The sequence below is a fragment of the Zosterops lateralis genome, assembly GCF_965231275.1.
Source record: "Zosterops lateralis genome assembly, chromosome: Z".
Lineage (NCBI taxonomy): Eukaryota > Metazoa > Chordata > Aves > Passeriformes > Zosteropidae > Zosterops > Zosterops lateralis.
The window spans coordinates 33,702,758-33,727,689 of NC_139800.1; the positions used below are offsets into that span (position 1 = coordinate 33,702,758).

General features: G+C 37.9%; 1 protein-coding gene across 1 annotated transcript in view; it reads left to right on the forward strand.

Annotated features, from left to right (window-relative positions):
• Positions 1 to 9,368: 9,368 nt before the first annotated feature.
• ADAMTSL1 (ADAMTS like 1) overlaps positions 9,369 to 24,932 on the forward strand; it is a gene marked incomplete at its 5' end in the record, with an annotated part of 171,752 nt that continues 156,188 nt past the window's right edge. Inside the window, 2 exons of the mRNA XM_083883570.1 lie at positions 9,369 to 9,425; positions 23,565 to 23,692. Of these exons, the coding sequence (XP_083739696.1) occupies positions 9,369 to 9,425; positions 23,565 to 23,692 (185 nt within the window). The remainder of the gene's footprint in view (positions 9,426 to 23,564; positions 23,693 to 24,932) is intronic.

Sequence of the window (24,932 nt, forward strand, 5' to 3'; positions counted from 1 at the left end):
ATTAAAACATGCATGATGTAAGATAGCTGAAAAGGGTAGATCCTCATGAAAATTCATCTGGTAAATGGACTTTGTGGTTAAAGCTCTGAATTACAGAATATTCACAACTCAGTCTTATCTGCTTTTCCCATGTAAAAATATTGCCACGACAGGCTTTGACACACTGGCTGTGTAAAAAAGTGATGGTTCTTAATAATCTAGTTTGAAGCTCAGTTAGAGATCAATTGTTCCCTGATACGCTGGCAAAGTTATTATCAATTAAAGTGCTACAGAACTAGGGCATTTGCTTTTGACTTTGAGTTACCCCAGCCACAAAATCCTGTTTGTTCATCCAGGCAGCATTATCTACTGTTCTCTCAGTGTGTCCCTTAATACATTTTGATAATATATATTGATCAGTGTGATGAAAATTGAGAGATAGAAAGTTCTTGTATGAACAAAGGATTTAATCTTCCATGACTAAAACTAGTGATGATTATTATTGCAAATACTCCTTCTATTGCTCAGAAATTTGTGTCTAATGCAGCAATTGACTTGACTGAGAATCACATCTTTCTCAGAGGGAAGGTTTAATTCTCTTAGCCTAGAGAATTTTCTTCAGTTCCTTGGTATTTGCATACTTAGTGCCATGATCATCTTATTAGTCTGCATGAAAGGCTTTTATTTTTGAAATTCAGATTCTATGAGTACACATTACATGATAAAACAAATTATAATGCAGACTAAATATCATAAAAAATAGTATTTTACTTCAATTTTCACCTATTTGGTTTGTTAAAGACCCTACTGAGTTCCTTTACATTATTCCTGATTTCTTCCTTAAATAAGAGAAGCATTAAGCTCCTTAAATCATCTCCTCACTTGCCTGGCTCAGTACAAGCTGATAACTCAGATAAAATCTATCAGCCACAATCATTCTTTAAATGTTTTTTAAAAGTTTTTCTGGGATGATTCAGTCCACATATGGACTTGAATTTTGAGTTGCCAACTGTCATGAATTCAAACTAGATTACCAGATCCTACCAGCTGTAAGCCCAGGAAATAAAAACTATTTCATTTTTTCACGTGTTTCTCCGATAGTGAGAATATTTTCTGCCTTGCTTGAAAGGAAAATACTATCTGTCTTGTTTCACTGTTTCCTGTATTTCTACCATTTTGCAACTGTTTAATCCATCAAGTAAAAACTGCTGCTCTTTGCATAGTGAGCTGTAGTGCCGAGAAATTTAATATGGAACACAATAGCCTCCAAGTTATTAACCTTATAATCTCTTGCAGTATTTTATGGGTTGCTTAAAAAGACATTTTTGTTACAACATAATAGTGCATTCATGGGCACAATTGTATACAGGTAGGAGTTGTTCTCTTTCCTCAAATATTTGCAAGAAACATAAACAAAAACCATATGTTTCAAATATTTCGCTGAATACCTTTTTTCTACTCCTGTGTATATGTTGTATCCATTTGAGTACTCTGCTGTTTCAAAATCCTACCATTTACTCTCATGATTTATAGAAGTCTTCACCTTTCTGTATTTTGTGTTTTGTGCCCTAACCTGAAAGATCTTTTTTCCTCAACACTGACCCTCATATCTGCTCCATCTCTGTAACTGTCACAAGAACAATTCCAGCTTTCAAGAATGTCATTAGGTGTCTTTGTGCTATAATCCTTGCTGTTTGTCTGCATTGCTAATCATTTTATTAATTTAGCCAACTTAGAGGTAAGCAGTCTGTGCCTTTTGCTTACAAAAATACATTGTGACTGAGTGGGTGTTCCATCCATGGAGTGTCTTCACTATTGTTTTGATATTCAAAATCCTCTCAGTAAGAAAGAAAGATTTCTCTAATGTTCAAATATCTTGCTACCTCGACATTTCAAAGTATGCTTTTGCTGTCCTGGCATTTTCATTAATTGCTAGCACAAGAGATGGGACAAAACCCAAATACTTTGAATCCAACCCCTCTCCTTCCTCCACACCTCCTTTTGTGGAAACTTTGGAAAGCTGAATCCAGACACAGAGCTAAGTACTGCAAATTGGCCAAATCCCACCTCCACCTTAGGGGTTTTCTGCATCCTGATCCAAAATGTACTTCCTAGTCCTGTTTTTTGTCTAATTTCTTTGTAAGATTCTTAAAACTTGCATATTTTTTCCTTCATTATATTTTTGTAGTTTTACATGATTTGTTTTGAATTCATTCATGATGGTCTATGCCTGCTTATAGAACCTCAGCCTTGATAAGAAAAAAATGGAAACGTAATTGAATCCGATTTGCATTACAAAGAGAAGCCATATAAATAATTACCTGTGCTTTACTTCCATAGAAGGAAAAATGAGACAAGACAAAAGATTTCTAAATTAGAGATCCAAAGATGCTGAAAATCCTGTGAGGTTTCTTTGTTTGATTTGAGTTTGGTTTTATCAGTAAAGAAATTTATAACTCATACATACTCAACTGACTTCTAGATACAAAAAAATACAAACTCTGCTTCTTCAGAGCAATATCATTGCCCCCAAGGGTTGCTGCGTAATCTCTCTAAAATTACAAGCTTGATAGTTTGAATAATGAGACTTCTCATAAATTACACGCAACCTGTTTGTATATTCTGTCAGTATCTGTTTTCTGGTTAATTTTTGAAAATAGCATTCCTAGAAAGTTTCATGAAAAACAAAACTCACACATTGACTTGACATCTGAAGTCAGACCTATGATTTAAAAACACAACAATGACTATAAACTGTTCATGGGTTTTCAAGAGTTATAGACATAGAACAAGTCTCTTGCCTGAAGTTCATTGCAAGATCTGGATGTTCTCTAAGGAAATGGAAATTATTTGGAATTAATGTCCCTTTACCATACATATTTAAATGAGATTTACTGTCATGTGATTTCTCATGGAACTTAAGCACCATCTGGGTCCATATAGCTAAGGCTGCTAGTTTGTAACTTCAGAAATCTACAATTCTGTCCTCTGTTCATGCCTTCATGTAAAATCATGGGTAAATTATTTATTTGCGCTTAATCTTACTGTACTTAGAGTGCCCTGTTTGTAAAAACAGAAACTGATTCTTTTCTGTGTTTTGTGGGCTGCTCAAAGAGCAGGGGCAAGTTAAGTTTTAGAGCAAGCTGAGATACAGCACTGGCTGGGAGGCAAAAGACATGGGAAGAATGAAAATAGATAAGGCTTCTTGAAAAAGCTTCTGAAAGTAGACTTCAAAAGGAGCATACATCAGCACAACAATACAGGAAACTGTCTTGTATGAAGAAATAAGCCTGAGAGAGAAATTATGTTGGAAAAAATGGTTGTCTTTCTCACCTATCAAAACTGGAGGAGGAAGTAATTTTGCATCTGTCTCCTGTTGCAGAATTTCCCTTTTTTGTTGTTGTAATTTAGGTTCTCAAGCATGTCAGTTCAAGATGCTTGGCTCATCCCTAAAATGCCACACCCTTACAATGAAAAAATGTGAACACAATGTTAAATTGTTGTGAAAAACCCTGCAGGAGTCTATAGCCATTTAGGCATTTTGGCAAACTTTTGGTTTAGATTTTACAGCTGCCAAAGGTCTAGGTCTATTATTGAAGTACAACAGATAGCATAACTCGTAAGGTAAATGGTAACAAACTAGCAAGGAAGCAGTGAGTTCTCTATAGCTCATGACTTCAATAATACAGTTAAATTTCAAGAAAGTAGCATTCCCCATTTAGGAATTCGCTTCAACCTTCTCCATAGATCCCATGGAGGAAGCAACTGTTTCAATATTGAAAGCTCAAAATTTTTTGTGTTGAAGCATCTCATCGGTCTGATTTCTGTTCAGCCAAACAAAATGAATTAAGCAATGTTACATATCATCCCTTTCTTGAGACCTTGTCTCACAATGGATGTGAGCGTTGAACACAGAGAGATCACAGCGCACCTGTTCCAAAGTGATGTCCTGTCACTCCAGTGCTCATGGCAACCAGTAAAGGTAGTAAAATCTTGTAAAGGGCAAAGACCTGATGAGTCTGAAGGCTGAACTATGGATCTATTTCCCTGCTAGGTGTGAATAAGGAATTTGCTACTGCTCAGAGCTGTATCGTTCCTCCTATCATACTTTTGAGTCTTATCTCAAGCTGGAGGTCTAGGTAAAGGTTTGTATGCATCAGCACCTCACCCTTTAAGGAAAGTGCTTTCATAATCTCACATCATGTATATCTAAATCAGCTGTACCTAGACACTCCAGAATATCACAGTCCCTATAACCTTCATTTTTTCAGTTTCTTTCACAGCTCTTGGAAGGCACACAGAGGCACACACATGCATAAATGCAAATCCTGCCTATATCTCCTTATAAAGAACTGGCTCCCTCCTGCTACTCACTTTCCATATTTGTGCAAGCTTCCAGGTTCCCAGAAATCAATCTAGGCTTACAAGAGAAAAAAGAAAAATCTAAGAACAACTGCTAACTGAAAAAGTAGGAAAAAAAAAATCTGGTTGCTAGTGACTATGGCAAAAAAGAGTTCCAGCTACCAGAAAGAGACAGGTGTCTTCTGAGTGACAACGGTAACATATTCTCACCAGGGAGATCAGCTCCAAAGCTGAGTTCACTCTTTCCTGCTGTAAAGTATATTGATGTTACCAGTTTTTCTCTGCCTGCACGTGTGTTTTTCAAATTAAGTATTGTTAAATCCACAAAGCTTAAAATACTGCTTCAGACACCAGCCTTGGCTTTTACTTCCATTTCATATAATCTGTAATAGGTAGAGTACAGCATTGGTGACCAATTCTGTTTCTCTCAAACAGATGCAAACAAATTTAATTTAACACCTGTCAGAGGTGAAGGAAAACTGGAATGAATAACCATTTCAGAAAGTAGAAGGAATAATTTTCAGAACACAGAGTAGTGTGTATATATATATACAATACACAGTGTATTTGTGCACTCCTCCTTGAGATGGTGAAGGGGATATATTTGTAAAGTCAGGGCTTGGAGATGACACATTTGCATATGTATATTAAGAAAGTGATGCTAAATTCAATCCTAGATTCGCCAATTTCCACTACTAGTTTTTGCAAATGATTTTGAGTGTCTCAGGACTTCATCTGTAGCATTGGGATTTTGCTAAAAGCAGCCTCTGTCTTACTGGGGAAACAACAGTGCTGGACACGTCAGGCACCATCCACACTGGCTAACATATGCCTCAAAGTTTCAGGTATTGTTTCTGCTGCAGATAGCAGTCTTTTATTGCTCTGAATTCTTGTATCCACTTAGGGTGTATGGCATATGTGAGCAGAGCCTGAGTTTTTGCACTCTTCAGGCAATGTTACTTTGTTTAGAGCACATTTTGCTTTGAAGTGTAGAGTTTAATTTTTGTATACGTGCATCTAAAGAAGAAATATCCCACTCTATACTCCCAAACTAGTGTTCCATAAATAGAATGAAATTTCAGCAAGACAAATAAATTAACTCCATACAAATAAATATATGCAATATAATAAAGTCCTGGACCTAAACAACAGGAAATGGAGATGTTTAGCTCCAGAACACTTTCAGGTATTTGATGACTTGAAGTAGTTTTCAGTAAATCTATATGCCTTTCTAATTTTTTTTCCGTTCTTTTTTTCTTTTCTTTTCTTTTTTTTTTTTTTTTTTTTTTTTTTTTTTTTTTTTTTTTTTCCAGTTAGGAATAATTCAAATGAGCCTTTAGGTAGATGCAATACTGCTCTATGGAAATTGGCAGATATTGGGCATGACTGCTCATTAAAGCTATATTCAAGAATTTGAGTAGACTTTTCCCTTGGACTTGATTCATGTGAGTTTCCATTCCCTGAATTTCACTTTGATTTCTAGGTTCAGCTATGTGCAGAAAACTGAAAGCCAAACTGTTGGAAGAATGATATTTATGTGGTTTCATGAAAAAATCACATGGTTTGCATGAGTCCGTTGTGAAAACAAAATTCAAGTTTCATTTTAGACTCTGGTCCTAATTTTTAATGTGCAACAAAGTATCAGTCCTGGTGAATTTCATATATATTTCAATGCTATTATGAATATTGGGCTCCTGTCCCAGTGATTTAACACATATCTTGGATAAACAAAGCTCTTTAAAGCTAAGTCACCATTTCAACATGTCTAAACATTGCAGATCACATGATTTTGTGGCATTAGTGCACAACATTCAACTCACTACAAGAAAGAAGTTGAAGTTCTGGAGCACATCCAAAAAAGAACAAGGAAGTTGGTGGAGAGTCTGGAGCACAAGTCCTGTGAAGAGTGGCTGAGGGAGCTGGGGTTCTTTAGTCTGGTGGAAAGGAGACTGAGAGGAGACCTTATCACTCTCTAAAACTGGGTGTGTGGTCAGTCACTTCTCCCAGGAAACAAGTGGTAGGAGAAGAACAACCTCAAGCTGAAACAGCAGATATTTAGATCGGATATTGGGAACTGAAGTGGTTGTCAGGTGGTTGTCCAGAGAAGTGGTTGAGTCACCATCCCTGGAGGTATTTAAAAGATGTATAGATATGGTGCTTAGGAGTATGGTTTATTGGTGGACTTGGCAGTGTTAAAGTAACATTGGGACTTGGTGATCATAAAGGTTTTATCCAACCTAATGAATCTATGATTTTGTTGTGTAATAAACCGCTGTCTCCCACCATCATTCTTCATGCAACATTCCCATCAGCTGCAATGGAGTTCCATGACCAGAACACTGGCAGAATACATTGAATATAAAAATAATTCCAAAAATATTACTCCATCTCAGATGACACAGTTGTCTGTTGAGCCTTCTGTACTGATAAGAAGAATATCCAACACTTCCTTTTAAAAAAGGCACGTTTTCCAAAGTTGAACGAGGATTGAATACCCAAAATAAGGCATTCAGAAATGGGTTTATGTAATGTTAGTGTAACATCTCCAGTTGAAAGTCAGACTAAGAGAAAGAAAAAGAAAAAAAAAAACAAAACTACACAACAAAAAACCTCAAACACATGGTTATGAAAACATCTTTGTCAGTTGATCCATCCATTGTAAGTCATGTAATCATAATTGCAACAGTTTTTTTCTTAAAAATAAAGCAGTTATGAATCATTTATTCAATATTACAAATCTTGCTGTTTACATATAAAAGTTTGTCTTCAGAATTTCACTTACAGGAATTCCAGAAACTACTGTAAGTACTTTTCCAATGACATTAGTCTTGTAGAAAAGGAAAACAGTATGGTGGAAAACATACAACAGTAGCTAGGAAATGTATGGACAAAATCCTTTTGTGCATCTCTTGGTGCATGTGTTGACACTGCTGGTGAAGCAAAAGATATGAGGTCATTACTTTGCAGGGATAATGGTGTTATTTGTAAAAAATATGCTATATTTTTAGATTCATATGTTTAGTTTTAGATTTATATGTTTAGTTTCCTGACTTCTCCATGGCAATAGAAGTAGTAATAATTTCTCCATTGATGTCATCCTATGGTCATTTCCTCATTTCTGATGGTGCAAAGTGGTCCATCCCTGTCCTTTCCTCCATGAAGAAGTCACTGAAGTTGCTGTAGAGATACATAAAGATGTACTAGAGGGATCTTAGAACCTGTTTAAGACCTTTTCTCATTCTTCCTATGTTCAGTCCTGCTAATGCACTATGCTAATGCATTTCCATCATAGCCTCTTCCTACTGAGCCTTTTCAGTGTTTCTGGCCCTGCTTCCTGCCTGCCAAGTCCAAAGGTACTGCTGGGCAGTGAAGGCTGACATCTATTTCTCCCACTGTTCCTAATTACTTTAATTTCTTATTTTGAATTTCTTCTTCAGCTTCATTTCCTAAAGCTCATCTCCATCTCGTTGATATCTTTTTTATTATGGCCTTTAGATATCTTCAGTGTTTATGTTTCTGTTCCTGTTACACAAAGCCAGACTCTTCCATACTCCTATCTATACTTCTATACTCCTATACTTTTCAACATCTGTGTCTCTTTTTATTTTTCCACCCAGTTTTTTTTTCTTTTACAAAGTCTGTATCACTCTCCATCTGTTCACCCAGCTTTTCCTCCAGGCTGGTTTTAATTTCTACTGATGTGCAGTTCTCTTAAATGGTCTGTGGTCTACCCTTGCTCCTTTTACCTTTTGGTCCCCAGTCCTAGCCCTTGGCAGAGAGAGCTTCCTTTCCCTTTGCTAGCTTCTGACTTGAGTCACTTTTAAGATTTATGGCTAGCATACTATTCCTCACCCCTAACACACATGTACCTTACTTTTCTCCATTGCCAGAGCTTGCTGACGTACCAGAATCACGACTTTACTAGGCTTTCTATGTGCCTGCTGGACGTGATGTGCCCTGCAGCACCAAAATGTTGCAACTGCAAGGCATCCAGCTCAGCTCCATGTGGGAGAATACCTACTGCTTTTAGAAAGTTCCTGGATTCAGTTTGCAATTTCTCCTTCAGAAAATAAAATAAACAGATGGTTTAAAAAAAAATTAAAAACAAAATGCTAGAGAATTCAGGCAACGCAGGAGCATAGGCAGGCAAACGAAACGAACTCTAAACAGAGTGAGGGCAGTTATTTGAAACTCCTATCTGTCAAATGAATACTTAAAAGGCAGAGTTCCCACCTTTCCTGAGGTATGTGAGTCTTTGCCTTTCTATACAAAATTCTTCCTCCAGTAATCTCACTCTCCTTCCAATGCAGAATAGGTTAGGTTTTAAATTTCCCCAAAGCCGAAAAATTTAGTTACAGAAAGTCTGTCACTCAGTCCTATTAAAAAATTCTTGCTTTACAATTTTAATGTAGAGCATTTTTACCCTTTATTGCTGAGCAAACAGTGTAAAAGAGAGCACTTTTCTGTGAAAAATACAAGAATTTAGCAAACTGCGCATTCTCCCTGGAGAATGTAAGCATTTTCCGGTTGGTTCCTTTTATACGTTATGTATCGACACAGATTAAGTTTCCCTCCTGTCTGGAACAATGCACGCTCAGGAGAGCTACTGACCTACCAATAGGCGTGAACAGCTCACGGCAAGTGGTGAAGCAGAGCTCCGGGAGCTGCAGGCAGAGCACTCAGCTCAGCTCTGCCATTCGGCCTCTCTCCTCCTACTACTCCTCCTCTCCCGCTCTCTTTTTCCTTCCCCTCTGTCTTTAGCTGCTACGCTTGCCCCAGACCTCTTGGCTTTGTTGTGCAGCACGTCTGAATAGCAGGAGGGGGATTGGCTAAACGCCGGCTCAGGGGGCGCTTCCCCGCGGCGCACGCCAACCCACTCACCCACGCCTGGGTCAGGAAATGTGAGCGGCACGGATGGAGGCGGAGAAGCGGGGCTGAAGGTTTGCCCCAGAGCTGGATGGGACAGCAGGCAGTCGAGCTCTTGGCAGCTTGCGCGTGTCCGAGCCCAGGTCCGTGCCGACCCGACAATGGAGTGCTGCCGCTGGACAACCGCTGGCACCCTGCTTCTAGCTTCCCTCATCCTGGTAAATGCCCTTTCTTTCCTAAAATACGGACCGCCTGTAGCTGATACTGTGTCTGTGTGCATATATGCGGGTGGGTATGTTTTTAATCTCTTAAGACGATCGCAGCTGGAGAGTGTTTGTTTTGAACAAGTCATGGAAGCCTTACTCTCTCTGCAACACTGCAGACTTGGAGCCTTGATATTGTGGGTTGCTGCAGGTAGAACCAAGAAGTTGATGCTGGCATCAGCTTTCTAAACTTGGAGGGCAATGGCCTGTGAATGGTGATTTAATTGTTTGGGATTTAGAGAGGAGCTGTTTCTCTGCTTTTAAATCAAACTGTATCACGCTCTAATGTTCCTAGAATTTTCTTCCTTATAAAAAAGAAAATAAAAATATGTCTCAGTTTTGCACATGCAGAGAAAAGAGGTACAGCATGTATTGAAGTTTTTCCTAAAACCAGCGTAAATGCACTCTCATTTTTTCTGTACCTCATTACTGAGTCAAGTTTATACCAACCTTAGAAAGATACATTCTGTGATATCCGGTATACGTATACTTCAGGGCAGTAAACTTGATCATTGCTATATTATTTCTTGCATACTTCCCTGATAGGATGCTTACAGCTGAGAGATGTATCTGTGCTGTTTGATTGACATTATATGTTCCATTTTGACTCATACTTAATTTTATAAGTGCTATGTTGGCAATGAGAAAATCTGCAGAAAGGATATTAATATACATACACCTTTGATACCAGAGTCAGATTGGCATATGTATGTTGCCCTTTTCCTAAGATTTGATTGAATGTAGGAGTTCAAATAGCAGAATACCATTAAGAAACACATTAATTTTATAGCAGCTTCCATCTTCTTATTTATCTGTGTCAACCAATCTATACTAATCACAGTAAACTAATCTTAACGCAATTTTTAGTAGCCACATGGATACCTAAACATTAGGATAACTCTGTTCAAAATGTTTATTTTAAATGATGGTATAATTAAAAAAAAAAAAAGAACAACTTTTTTGATATTGAGTGACTAAATACTATTTGAGTACTAGAAATAAGAATGCTATCTGGACTGATCTAAAAGTTTTACTTTGTTTAAAGGTCTATTTTCTATTTATAATACTGAATTCACACAAACAGCATAAAGTCAGCATAGACTCTCTTTCATTTATGAAAAGGAGATGTTTATAACCTGATGACTGTAATAAGTCAGTAATGACTGAGACAATCCTGCAGGACTAATTTAAGGAAGATCAACCAGAGATTTGACTCAAAAAGAGTGTGTAAAGAGTGTGGGATTTGGCCCCATGTTAAGCTCATACTCATAATATTTGCGCATCACTCTGCTGCTTGTGAATTAAGTTCTCAGTCTCTGATTCATGAAAATAAATACTGCATTCTACTGCCAACTATTATGCATTATATTCCAAATTATACTAGTTTTTATTTGTATGACTTACTCTGCCTCAAGAGATTTCCCCCACCTCGCACCAAATCTCTTTGTACCTTAAGAATAGTGATGTGAAGCAAGCTTAACTTTCTTTTTTGAATCAGACCATTCTTTTGCTCCCTCCATAGTCAGGAAAATCTCTCACTTGCTTTCAGCAGGAGATTAGATAAACATTCCATTATTTGACTTTCAGCTTCTGTCTAGAGATAGGGATACCTTGGTATACTCAGTCCTACTGTAGTTTATTGCAGCATGAGTTGACCAAAGATGTGGTAGAAAGCTCATAGATGTTTTTTGAGAAAAAAAAAAACCAGTAAGTCAGTAAATCAGGCTGTGACACAGTAGTTAGCATTCTAGATGTTAAACTTTAGCCAAGTAGATAGAACGAGTTTGAAATCTGTGAAAATCAACATTTGGATTTATGTGTATCACCTTGTATCTCTTCTAAAGGCCCTATCTTTCTCATGATAACCAACACCAGCAGCTTCTTGTCATGTGGCATTCTAGTAACATCAGCAAAAGTTCACAGTTGTAAGCACTAAGGTTACTCAATAAATGCTTACAGCATCAGTCTTAGAATAATTTATCACATGTTTCTCCATTTTCAATAAGACACAGTTGAGCAAAGCATCACCTAAATTCTTTGTTCAGCATCCTCACCTCAGGAAGGAGGTTGCACAGCCCAGGCACATGTACAGCCTATGTACATGCAATGCTAAAGGCAATTGAGCCGTAGCAGCCTCACAGGGCTGTGACAAGTCCACAGGCAACCACAGCAAAAGCCCCTCCTCTTTCTCTCGCTAGCAGCTGCCTCGAGTGGTGTAACAGTAAGTGCAGCTCACTACTCCATTGGAGTTCTTAGCCTTCTTCAGAAGAAATTATATTCATTTTCAGTTGAGTGGTGCCTGATCAAGGTTGCTGGGGGTCCCTAGTGTATTTTGTTAACGATCCTAAAACTTACTCCATATGCAAAGAACCAGTTTCTCTAGCATTCATGTGGACTAAGTATTTTCATGGCTACTCTTGAGAATCTGAGCCATGACACTTAGGTGCTTGTCTTGAAAAGGTAGTATGAAAGGGTAGTTTCTCTTTCCAGAGAAAGACCAGATATTTGTAGAATTTTTCTTTGGAAAATTGCTCCATGAACTTATGCATGCTAAGGAAGTACTATTTTTAAAAGCAACAAAAGAAATTAGGCTTTTTTTTTCCAGAAATTTTCCTTTTTGTTAGTTTAAAAATAAAAGCCTAGCACAAGCAAATCACAGTTGTCTAACTCAAAGGAATGTGGCCAAAACCATAACCAGCCATGAGCTCAGCTGAACTAGAAGTCAAATCATGTCATGTCAGAAGGACATTTAAACACATTTGCATTTGTTATTTGCATCTTTTCAGCAGCTTTTTTATCTCTCTTTGTTCTGTTATGATACAGAAGTAATACTAGGAACTGTAATAAAGTACATGTGTTTTTCTGCAGGATTTCTTTCTTTTGATATGCTAATTTGTACATGGAAAATAGTCAAATACAATAGTCCATTCCTTCCAGGCTCTTTGGCATTACACTCCCCTATTATCTAACTGGGTCTCTCTTGGGTGACCACAAGAGCAATTGGCCAGTGAAATGAATATGTTTCTTGTTTACATCTGAATGTATAAAACTTGATGGTTTTTCCTTTCATGTGTAGGTAAGTCTACCAACTGCTGTGTCTGCTTATCTGTGTCTACAATTGTAGGTATATTAAATGGGTTTTTTCCAGTATTAGATCCAAAGAACACAAATGTATTTTCATGCAGGATCATGTATACATACAATCCAGCATTTGCTCCCATTGGTTGGGTGAGGATGAACTGAAATGCAGAGTTCAGCTATACAAAGCTGAGGTTTATTCATGTTACAAAGTAAAAATATCTCACCATTGTGGCTTGTGACTCATGCTGCCATGCTTCGGATATTTGATGTCTATAAAACAAAACCATTTCTCATAGAAAGGACTAGATGCTACTAAGTATGTATGATTATAATTTGTTCTGACATTACTCTAGAATTCTGTATTTGGACATCTTTTACTAACCTCTTTCTTCAGATTCTTGAAGTATGAATTTATTTATTTTCCTACCAAGTCCAGAAGCTTGAGTGAGCTAAACTAAGATTGTGTGAAGAAAGTTTTTTGCTTTTGGATTTTAATCAAAGGAAGTCAGCACTTAATGTAGGCTGTTGAGCTACTGGTCTGCTTCACCAGTGTCACTAAAGTTTAACGTGCTCTTTTCATGACTTTCCTAGATTCATAGGGCTGCAAAAGAATAATAAAAGAAGGTATGACATAGAATAGTGGGGAGAATCTGAAGATTGGAATGTGATCACCAGTAGTCATAGATCTGTCAGCTGGACAATTTTCAATGCTCAGAAGATTCATGAGTCAATGTAAAAGTTGAGAAGGCCACATGACCAGACAAATAATTTTTCAGAAGAGAACTAACTATCAGTCTATGAATGAATAAATTTTTGCTGAAGAAAATAAAATCTTAATCCCTTATAACTGTGTCATTATTTGTCTAAATAAGACCTCATGGTTTCTGTTGTATTGACAGAATTGTTATATTCTGTGTCAAATCTGCAGACAGTAGTGTTGCTTCTATTGCTTTTCTGTAGATATTTTCTTAACCTTGTAAGAAAACTCAGAATTGTATGGGAAACAATTACATGGGAAAAATGGGAAGTTGCAGTCTGAGGAAGGAAAAAGAATGGTAAGATCATCCTTATGGAAATAATTAAAAAGCTAAAGGTATTTAAAAAAAAAAAAAAAAAAAAAAAAAAAAAAAAGTGAAAGCATACCAACCACAAGGTGCTATAATATCACGATGGGGAGCACGAAAAAGAAAAATAAATTATTTGTCTCAACCCAAGCCAAGGACAGTTCTAAAATAAGTCTCATCAGGAGGACAACAACTAATCCAAAAATTGGCATGAAGTGATTGTTTCATCAGAATATCATACTTGGGTATGAGCCGCAACTTTTTCCTAACTCTTGTAGTTAAGAAGAGCTACAAGAATGGCTAGTTTTTACTGTTGGCTTCTCCATCTTTTGCATCACTTTATGGACAGCAGGCTTGTCTTAATAGATGGCTGACCAGTTTTGCATGCTCAAGGTGTTACAACACGTTCTGACTCTTAGACATATGTTTAGGCAAAGTAGGGGAAGTAAACAAGGGATATACATTTCATGGAGTGAGATCTTCTCTTAGGTCCTTAACCCTGCATAGTGTTTAACACAGATCAATAATAGTCAAAGCTTAGTAAAATCTGATCACTTTAATGTCCTTCTACCTCCGGGAATGTAAATAATTTAATTAAATGTCTGAGTACCTTTTAAGTACCCTGTTTACAATTTCATTCCATGTAAGGCCACCTTTTTTTCTTTTTTTCTGTAGTAACTGAACTTTTCCAAACTTCTTATAAAAGTAGCTAAAGTTGGGTCAAACTGGAAGGGGAGGGAAAGCAGTGTGTGTATTTGTGAGATTTAATTTTGTTACAAAGCCAGCATATGTAAAAGCCTTAGTAATTTTGCCACCTGTAGATTTTTTGGTCACTGCTTATGGGGACAGTCTTTCTAGCTATGCAGAGAAATAAGTGGTAAGTTCAATTAATTTTACCGTTGTTTCCACTTTAGTCTTCACTGCCTTTATGAAACCTCTTCTAAAGCTTCAAAGCTTCAACCTTTAAAATTTCTGCTTTTCAGGGACTCCTCACGGAGGAAGTCCAGCAGAGAGGGTGTCAGGCTAGAGGGAAGGGTTGTGTGATAATGTAAGGCATCCTGAAATAAATTCCAAGAGTACTCAAGAAACGAGACAGGAAATTATATGCAACTTATAATAAGTTCAAACTGTCACATAAAACAAATATATTAATTTTGTTTCCATATGAATATACTGTGTGGGTGTCAAATTTCCCCTTCTAGCTTTGTTGGATATAATCGCAGCCCCTGTTTGAAGTTTGCTAGTGTGTTATTCACGTTCTGTGCTGTATCAACAGAGCCAGATATGAAAGGAAATAACGGAAGTAGTAAGGTCTCCTACTGTTTGGATCCTGGCATCAGATGGGTGAATTATTTATTTATTTATTTACTTACTTACTGGTTATTGAAATTCTGTATTTCTTTCAGTCTGAACTGTTAAAAGCATGAGTTGCTCAGGGCGAACAAAATGGGCCCTTAACAAGCCCAAGGCTATCTTCTTTTATTGTAAATGCCTTTTGGACAGGAAAACAAACTACAGCAAAAGAAAACATACTATAACATTTTCATACTTCCTGTAACTTTTTAAAAGACAGAGGATTTTCAAGTTCCTGTGACATGTCCAAGATCTCTCTTAAAGGTCCAGACGTGTTTTAAAAAGGAAAGATCTGAATTAGCTGAAGAGAAGAGGGAAGTGTTGCAACAGAAATATGTGAAACAAAAAAACTTGAGTTGCTATGTCTTTAATTTTCAAATTCTACTACTCCAAACTTTAGCAGTCTTGTCATTCTCCAGTGGCTCATCTGCCCATCAATGCTGGTAAGCACCAGGTCAAGAGGGAGTGTCTTATCACTTTCAACTTACTAGAGATGAAGACTGAAAAAAATGTAGAGAGAAATGCATATCCTTTCTGTGTAGAAAACTGGTTCAAAATCTGGGTATGTAATTTCTGCCATTGGGTGCAGCAATGGAAAAATATTTTCATCACATGAGATTAGAGGGCACCATGAGAGGAGTAGCAGCAGCTTATTTCCTGATGGTGTTTAGCCATTTCCATACTGGCAGTTCAATATAAATTCATGGAAAAAAAAAAAAATCTGGTCCTTCCTCTCTGCCTTCCTTCATATCTTCCTGCCTCTCTGCCTTTCTTCTTGCCTTCTGCTTCCATGCCTTCCTGCCTCCCTCCCTCTTTATTTTTTACATAAATATTTCCTTTTTAGTCTTCATGCTCCACCAAAGTGTAATGTTTCTACTCTTTATGCCCCTTGTTGTTAAAATAAGCACACACACATCTCCATGAGGTAACTGAGGGAGATGGCAGACCATCAAAAAAATAGGAGCCTTCATTTGTTTTGAATAAAGCTCATAATTGCAAATGTTGTCTGAAATTGAACAAGTCTTTGGGAAGTTTTCTTCTCTTGTCTGGAGCTTTCAGTGTCAGGCATAAATTGGCCATTTTTTCTTAAAGCTGATGAAAACAACACAGCCAGCACATACTTTCATTTCTTACCACTTAGAAAACACTTGATGTGTTTTCTAATAGGCCTCATCACAGGTTACAATTTTACTTTTTTCTCATCTTTCTGTGTGCCTTGTGGGCTTTTTCCCTGCCCACAAGTTTTGCTATGTGGAAGACAAACCTGAAGTCCTTGAGTGCAAGATGCACTTTTGAACCTGTGCTGTTGGGTGGGCTCTGAATTCTGAAAAGTGATTTCACATATCCTGCATCTGAACCAGTCCTAGCCTTAAAAACCCTGAGGCAATAAGGCGACAAGTCTGAGGCTGAGCCAGATTGGACTTGCTCTATATTGGATCACCCATGCCTGGTGTTTACATCAGCAAGGCAGGATTTAAATGCCATGAATTGTTGTAACTTCAGTCTGTGAGAACAAGAAAGAAAACTCTTGCATTGCTCTCCTGGTGTATTTTTTCATACGGGTTAGAAGGGTGAGAGATAGGACTGATCTTGAAGTTTATAAGGCACTATTATAAAATGTTACACAGAGCTCAGTGTGTGCACGTTGAAGTGATCCAGTGTCAGCTCCATCCTCTGCCAGCAACCCCCTTCTCCGCCCCTCCAGCTGGCTGCTGCCCTTCTGTGAGAAGAAATGAGCTCACATTTGGCACCGTTCTCCTGGGATACAACTTCCAGTCCAGGTTTAGGAATGGCTGCTTAGCTCTTAATGTCCTGAGATGGCTGTTAATCGATTCCTCCCTGTGCTGTTGCACACTGTAAGCTGTGTCCTCCCATATGCAGAGCACAGCTATACGGTTTGCTTCAGGGCATTAGGAATTCCTCAGGACTATGAGGACGGCATTGCAAATGTTCTTATCCTTCTGAGATGAATTCATGTGTGGGGATATTGATGTAAGAGGGTGCAACTGTGTACAAGACTGAGACTACAGACACAGTGGTTTCAGGAGTTCAGTGTGACACTTTGTCCTATTACTTGTGCAATAGCCATATCAGGTCATGGTTAGGAAGAGACATGAGGCTTTGCCTCTCAAAAAACCTTTGCTTTCCTGTGCAAAAGGAAAACATACCATAATTTATCTTTTCCTGTCCCCAATGAGTCTGTCGTGCTGCTAAGAATAAGAGAAGACAAAAAGAAATACAGCACTGAAAAGGACTGACACAGCAATTTTTTACTAATGTCCCTGAGCTCACTGTATGGATATCAATTGTTTCCCTTTAGGGTAAGGAAAAATCTACCTATTGTTCTTTCCCTTTGTTCACAGGAGCAGAATAAGTACTGGGAAACTGCAAGAGTATCTTGGTGAGATTTCCTCTTCAATTCTCATCAAGGTGTCCTTCCTGTTTCTTTCAAATGATGGATGATTTGGGGCAAGAAGGAAGAGTAGTAAATTAAAAATTATCCAGAGAGAGATATGGGGGGTTTTGTTTATTGTTTTTAACAGACTAAAATAATAAATCCTGGGCCATTTATCTGCAAAAAATAGCAAAATCTGAGCATAATTACCCAAAGTTCAGAATACATGCTCACACACCTGTGCTCCTGTGCCAGTGGCTTCCTTGAGGTTTGGAGACACTCAGATCAAGGGTTCCTGTGCCAGGGGTTTTCCATAGGAAATACTCTCTTGATTCCCTCAGAAGCCTTTTGCTTTGACTTGCAAGTGAAAAGGAGGCAAAAATTCCTGAGTTAAGTTCCAAGACTGTAACACCTGGGGCAATTGGGATGGTAATGTTCAGCTCACAGTTGCATCCTCAGTAGAAAGGAGCCGCTAGCCTCTAAGGAACTGGAGAGACAGTGTTCGAATAATAGCCACTTACATCTCAAGATGTCTGATGCTCACGGCAGCCACTTTTCTTTCCAGGCTATTTGTCAAGGAAAACAGTGTTGTGGGAGTATTTTGAAGAGTTCTGTAGGCATTCTTTTGATCTGGCTATATGGAACAGCATGCAGTTGTTCATGGCAGCAATGGCACTTGTAGTCTCTCAGTATCTCAGGTGCAGTAAATAACTCAAGGAGATTGGGTATAAGGGCATTTTCTCTTTTTATCTTTTAACTTCCATTACTTTGGTAGGCATGTCAAGTAGGCAGGATTTTCTGGTTTGTGTGATCCTTCTGGAGGCTGGCTGGGTGGCAGAAGTACTTTTTTTGCTTTTACATGGGATACGGACAAGACAATTGGAAGACAAGCTATTTACCATACCACCTAAACAGTGTTCATCTGTCCTGACCCTGAATCTGACTTTTGGGAAAAGAAAATAGGATGAAGTGATTGGTTGCTAAGGCTGACTTGGAGACCTCTGGTTTCATGAGGTGCATGAAATGGAAAAATACCTGTTTGGAGCTGAAGAACTATTGCCATGGGAAATCCTAGTGCTTCCAGGAAATTGTGCTCCTCAGAAGAATGAGGCTTACATTCGTAATCCCTTTCTTCAGTATAGTACAGTTATTCTGGAACAGTAGATGAGCTTTGGTTGTACTGTACCATTTAAAATGATGTGCAACTCTTTGCCTAGACAGATTAAACATTTTCTTTATGTGCCTTGCAATCTTGATATGTCAGAATATTTTACATATGAAGTTTTCAAGATATTCACCTTGAAAAGTTTCAACAGTTAGTCAGAAATATCTTGCAAGTTAACTTTTTTTTAATGGCAATTACTGATATTAATTCAACTGGCTATGAATTGGTTCTGCCTCACCTTTTTTCAAAAGGCAGAGATTTTTAAATGGTTTCCCATGTGGGCTTTAATCCAGCTGTTAACTTGGATGAAATGCAATAAAGATACATAATATTGTGCAAATGAAATCTTATAAACCGTACATTTACATTGGTTGAGGCTTTGAAATACAGGGGTTTTATAAAGAATTGAGGACACTGGCCTTGTCACCTGTCATTACACACCTAGGGAAGTGCTGATAGCATTTTCTTCCTGGTTCACTGCAGCCAGCATTTCAATACTGTGTGAAGTATATATTTAATCTCAATGACAAACTAACATCAAAGGATGCTCAAGGATTACTCAAAGGAGAATGTGTGGCTTGGCAAGAATTCATATAGGGATGCATTTAAACTTATCTGAAAGTCTGGGCAGAAAGACCACTATAGAAGAAAAAACACTAGTTTTCTGTCCATAACATAATTTTTACAGTAGCTAAAGGCAAGTTTAGGCAGTGGCCTCAGAGGAGCCTTGCATATTGTCACCGACACTTCATCATACCCTGAAATAGTGGGGATATGATAAGAACCAGATGATATAAATTTATTAAGCAAACTCAGTGGTTCATATTATCTGAGAAATGACTGGCCTAAAATCTGTATCAATGCTGTAGTCCAACAAGAGTTTAACTGCATTTTTCACTATCTGCTGTTTAATCTAGGAAACAACTTGGTGCTTGACAAAGGGACTTCAGCAGTGTTTTACTGAATGAGGAGAAAGACAGGATGCCTCAGAACCAGAGCACAAATTATACCACATGATCTGCATTTATACACACACTCTTCTGTATGACGCTGACAAATAGTTGGATTCTGTTCCAAATAAAATTTTAAATTCAATCCCAATATGCAACTAAGATTTATTTTCTTAAGGTTGATCTTCTTTTATAGACTTCAGAACATGAACCGAGATATTGCTGGTCTTCATTTTCCTCCCTCTATGCACCTATGCACATGTACACATACGCTTTTAAAAGAAACTTGGTTCTTATCAGGGATGCGGCTCCTAGATGTCCAGATAGCTGTTGGGATTTAAGGGTGTGTGACACTTGTATTCCAGATAGTCTAAATTATTTCTGTGTACTGTAAGTGTAAAGGATAGGAAACACCACTGAATATAACATAAATGCATAAGAACTCTTTAGTAAATTCAGATATTACTATTTAACACTGAAGCTGGATTTTTTAAAGTATTAGATTGGATACTTAGGTCTATTAGGTCTGACAGTGATTTTATTTTTTATACGTGATCCTTTTTGATTTCTGGTCCAATAGCACAAGAGGTTCTTCATGTTTCCCATTAGACAACTCTTTGTGAGTCCTTCTGCCCATTCCCGCAGGAGCTGAGGTATGGAGTGGCAGATGCAGGATCACTATCAGATTAAGATATGTATATTAAGATGGTAAAAGATCAAGGAAGATCTGGTTTTGATTTGTGCGAGCAGATTTGTTTGTTTATATAGGTTATTGATAAGCAAATTGCTTGAGGGTGGCATTGCAGACTTGACACTTTTGATTTTAGGGCATCCTGAGTTGTGTTTGGACAAAGAAATGGGTTTTTCCTGGGAAGGTCAGGCTGACATCCACCAGAATGGACAGAAGGGAAAACAAAATTCTTCCAGTACCAGCAACAGGGCATAATGAGCCTTGATAATTGCATTTTGCTTCTTTGACATACACTGGCATTTTGAGAACCAGCAGTTTGGAGTACCTCTGGCAGAGGTAAAAGCCTTTTTCTGTGATGGAACTGTTACTTAAAGAAAGATTTAAGTGGTGCCAGCTTTACTCTTTTCAGCTTTAAGGGCATATACTCCTCTCTAATTTTTCCCCCCCATTTTTGTTCCTTCTCTTTACTCTTTATGACAGGAATTTCAGGGCTTTAAAGAAGTATTGTAGGAGTTCTTGCATGGCAGAACTCTTGACTGCTACTTGAATGTAAGATCTTAATTTTAGTTCATTTTGTCAAAAGTCGGTAGAAATTATTAACTACCAGTATAAGCTACTTTTGAAAAATCTATGCTAGACAATGAATTCTTAGCTAGTAATTGTATATATATCCTTTGAAGCTGGAATAAATCTGTAATGGATAGTTGTTTTTTGATTTGAAATTACTTTTTGGGTATTTCTAGAATTTCAAGCTCAGTCTTAACCATGTAGCTCACAGGAAGGAAAACACTCTACTTTCTTTAACATTAAACATGGATGGCATTAAAATGAATTATGTTTATTCCACTTGTTAAAAGAAAACTTGGAGCCTGTGCCAGGTTGAGATCACACGTTTTTTGGGAATATATAGGTCTTAAGGCAAATTTTGGAGCGTAACAGGTTCACAGATCTCCTTTGGGTGGGATTACAATTTATGTCAGAAAAACTTGGACCCATAGAATGTCTAGTTATGCTGATGCTTATAATCTGTGGTGGGGTAGAAGTACTTGGTTCAGGTGAGTTTACACTGCAGCCCTTTTAAATTATGTCTGTGGGCTTTCAACCAGGGGTAGATGATCAGGTCATGCACCCATCTGCAGTTTGAAGATATTTGTTTTCCTGTAAACAGGAAGCACAAACGTGTATTTTAATTTTAAGATAATAAAATTGCAAATATTAATTTTCATTTTATAAAAGTTACTCTTCAAAAAGAAGTCAGGTTAAATAACCTCAGTAAGTTGTCATGTCTTCTCTTATCTCAAATGTAAATCTGGAGACTGGGTGACATGTAGTCATAATCAGAATCTGATCACTTATGAAACTTCAATTTTACCTTTACCCTTGCAATTGCTGTGGAGGTGGTTTCTGTATTTTAATAAAGGTAAGATAAAATGAGTGTGTCAGTACAGGCTATTATTATCTCTCACAGACAAAATTACTTTTCTTTTTTATTCATGAATAACAATATTCAAGGCTGGTATATTTCACCATATTTCATTAGTACTACTCAGCTTCACTGAAGGAAAAATTATTTCAGTGTTGAGTTATCTCTGGTCTCAAATAATCCCTTAGTGTTGCCAAAAACCAGGAGGTCCTGGTTGATGGCCCAACATCACCAGCCAGGTAAGGGAGAGGATTGTCCTGTTCTGCTCTGAGCTAGGGCAGCCTCACCTCAAGTGCTGAGGGCAGTTTTTGGGTGCCATAATATGAGAAAGACATTAAACTATTAGAGAGTTCCAAAAGAGGACTACGAAGACAGTGAAGGGCCTTGAAGAGAAGTCATATGAAGAGCAGCTGAGGTCACTTGGTCTGTTCAGCCTGGAGAAGAGAAGATGGAGAACAGACCTCACTGCCGTTACAACTTCCTCATTAGGGGAAGAGGAGGGGCAGTCACTGATCTTTTCTCTGTGGTGACCAGTGACAGGACCTGAGGGAATGGCCTAAAGTTGTGCCAGGAGGAGTTTTCAGCTGGATATCAGGAAGAGGTTTTCACCGAGAGGATAGCTGGACACTAACAGGCTTCCTAGGGAAGCTTCTAGGGAAGTGGTCACAGCACCAGCTTGACAGAGTGCAAGAAGTGTTTGGACAATGCTCTCAGGCACAGGGTGTGACACTTGGGGTGTCCTGTGCAGAGCCAAGGGTTGGACTTGATGATTCTGATGGGTACCTTCCAACTCGTATCTTCTATGATGCTATGAAAGCTAAAGCTGACTGCTGTAACATGGGCCAGCAGTGACATTCCTCTGTACCCTAAAGTCTCCCTCATATCGATGTTTTGCCTTCTCATTAACTTCAAGTGCACTTAAAACTGCTATTCACCAAGTGCTGGCCCACAGCACAAGTCAACCTTTGAAGGAGAACACTGTCTATCTTCATCAGACAGAGGCGTTTTTGGAGCAACTTTTCAAGGTTAGTCAGTTTTTCCAGCAAAACCACATTGCCCACTAGGGACAATATCTATCTTGATAGTTAAATCATTTTTGTCCTTATGAATCTATGTTTCTACAGTGCATTTGCATGAATAAAAAGAAATGCTGAATACAGGTATGATTGCTTTATTTGAGGCAGGTACTACTGTATGTTTATAACCTAATCCTCAAAGAGCTAAGCATTTCTGAATCCTTCAGTGCTGCTTCTCTATGAAGCTGTTTGAGCACAGCCACTGGCATTAACAATAGCACGTTCTAGGTCTGCACCTGATGTTGGTAACTCCTGCTCTTCAGGGAATGTGCATTTTCTTTTTTAAGCTAGCAAACAGTAGGGATGAAACAGTTAGAGAAACTTTGTCCAGCAAGTTTCACAGATCTTTAGGCAGAGAAACAACAATAGCTCAAATTCCTTACGGTAAGTGCTTGAAAGTGATTACATTGAATGCCTTTTTAGCATGTTGATTCACTATGTTGTGTTTCAGTTTTTCCTTAGGAGCATTTTGAAAGGCATGTTTCAATATGTCTTTTCATAGCTTCTAACACAGGAGCAAAACTGCAGAGCACAGGGTCTAATGTCTATAATACTCCATTTCTTAGTCAGAAAAAATCCTTTGTCTCACTGTGGTTCAAAGACCTCTCTTAGAGCAGCTTCACTAGCCTCAAACCAAGACAAAGTAGGATATTTAAAAAATGAAAATTAACTCATACACCATTCACTACTAAGGAACTGTTTGTCAACCATTAAGCATGTCAGAGAGGAATGGATTTATTCAATTTATTCACTGCTTTCAATAACAAGGATGATACCCAGTAAAAAGAGAGGTTAAACTAGCAACAGTATGCAATTTATGCAATTATGCAACATTTAAGCAATTATGATGCCTAAATGTTTTTTGCTGTTTTTTTTTTTCTTTTTCCTCTCCTCAGAGCTCCAGAACAGCTCGCTCAGAGGAAGACCGAGACTCACTGTGGGATGCCTGGGGCTCATGGAGTGAGTGCTCACGCACCTGTGGAGGGGGGGCTTCATATTCACTGAGACGCTGCCTGAGCAGCAAGTAAGTGGCTGATTTTTTGCTATTTTATTGATGGAAAAATTCAGCCTCCTTGTACGTGTCAGACCATACGGAGTAACCAATTGAAGTCTTGACCTATATTGAAATATTCATCTCGATGTCAAAAAATTATGGTGGTGTTTTGTTTTTTTTTAATTGGGTCAAGCAACCAACATCCTTGATAATGCAACACCCTTTAAAGTATAGCAAGAACCCATGGAGATAAAAAAGTGGTCTGGACAGCTTGAAAGGCTGCCAGCTCCTGAAGTTGAAACCTCCCTTTACTTTCACCATTTAAGCAGTAAGAGTTGTCATACATTCTCATACCAGAATACAGATAATTTACTACATTTACTACCCCACAGTCTCAGCCACATCGACTATAAAAGCAATACATTAGTTAAATGTGGCATCCTGGGCTATCTAAGAAATAAAAATTCTACAAAGGATATCTTACAAATAAATTTCAGGTAGGAAGCCAACAATACCATCAAGGCCTCTCCCAACAAACAGAAATAAAATGGTCTGGTACAAAGGTGAATTCTGGGTACCCAGTCAGGCATCTGAGATTTTATTCCTACCCAGTTACTAGTTTGCAATGGAAAATGAACAACTCATTTGACATCTTTTCCACTCTTTACTTTATGTAAGTTTTACCTTCAAAATACTTCTAGAAATATTATTTCTATCCACTTTAGGAAAAAAATTTATCTGCAGTAAACATGGTATATGTGATAAATATTAACAGATTTCTGATAAAGGATATGAAGGGAAACTCCAAAGCCAAACTTTAGGGCGTATTGATGTCTCTGATACCTTATATATTGTAGGATTTAAAAAAATCTAATACGGTTTTCCATCCTGCATACTTTCTTTCATATATTTATTCATGTGCTTATAAAACCTGATGTTAATATAACAAACAGTGGCCATACAGTCCAAATAATTTCCTCTGTCTGACATTTTAATATGTGATGTTGTTTAGTGAAAATCGGAAACAGCATAAGGCATTGAACCATAACAGAATGGGATGATGTGTATTTTAGCTTTTTCTGTGAACAGTCTCCTAGTAGCCCCATTTATTGAGTTGACTGTGTGCAAAAGTGTGCTGGAAGAAAAGGTAGGCAAAGGCATCTGTTGAAATAAGTGGAAAACCAGTACTTTATACTTTGCTATTTCATTCCCATGGATTATATATATATATATAAAAAAGGCTTTAAACAGGGGACCAGATTCTAATACT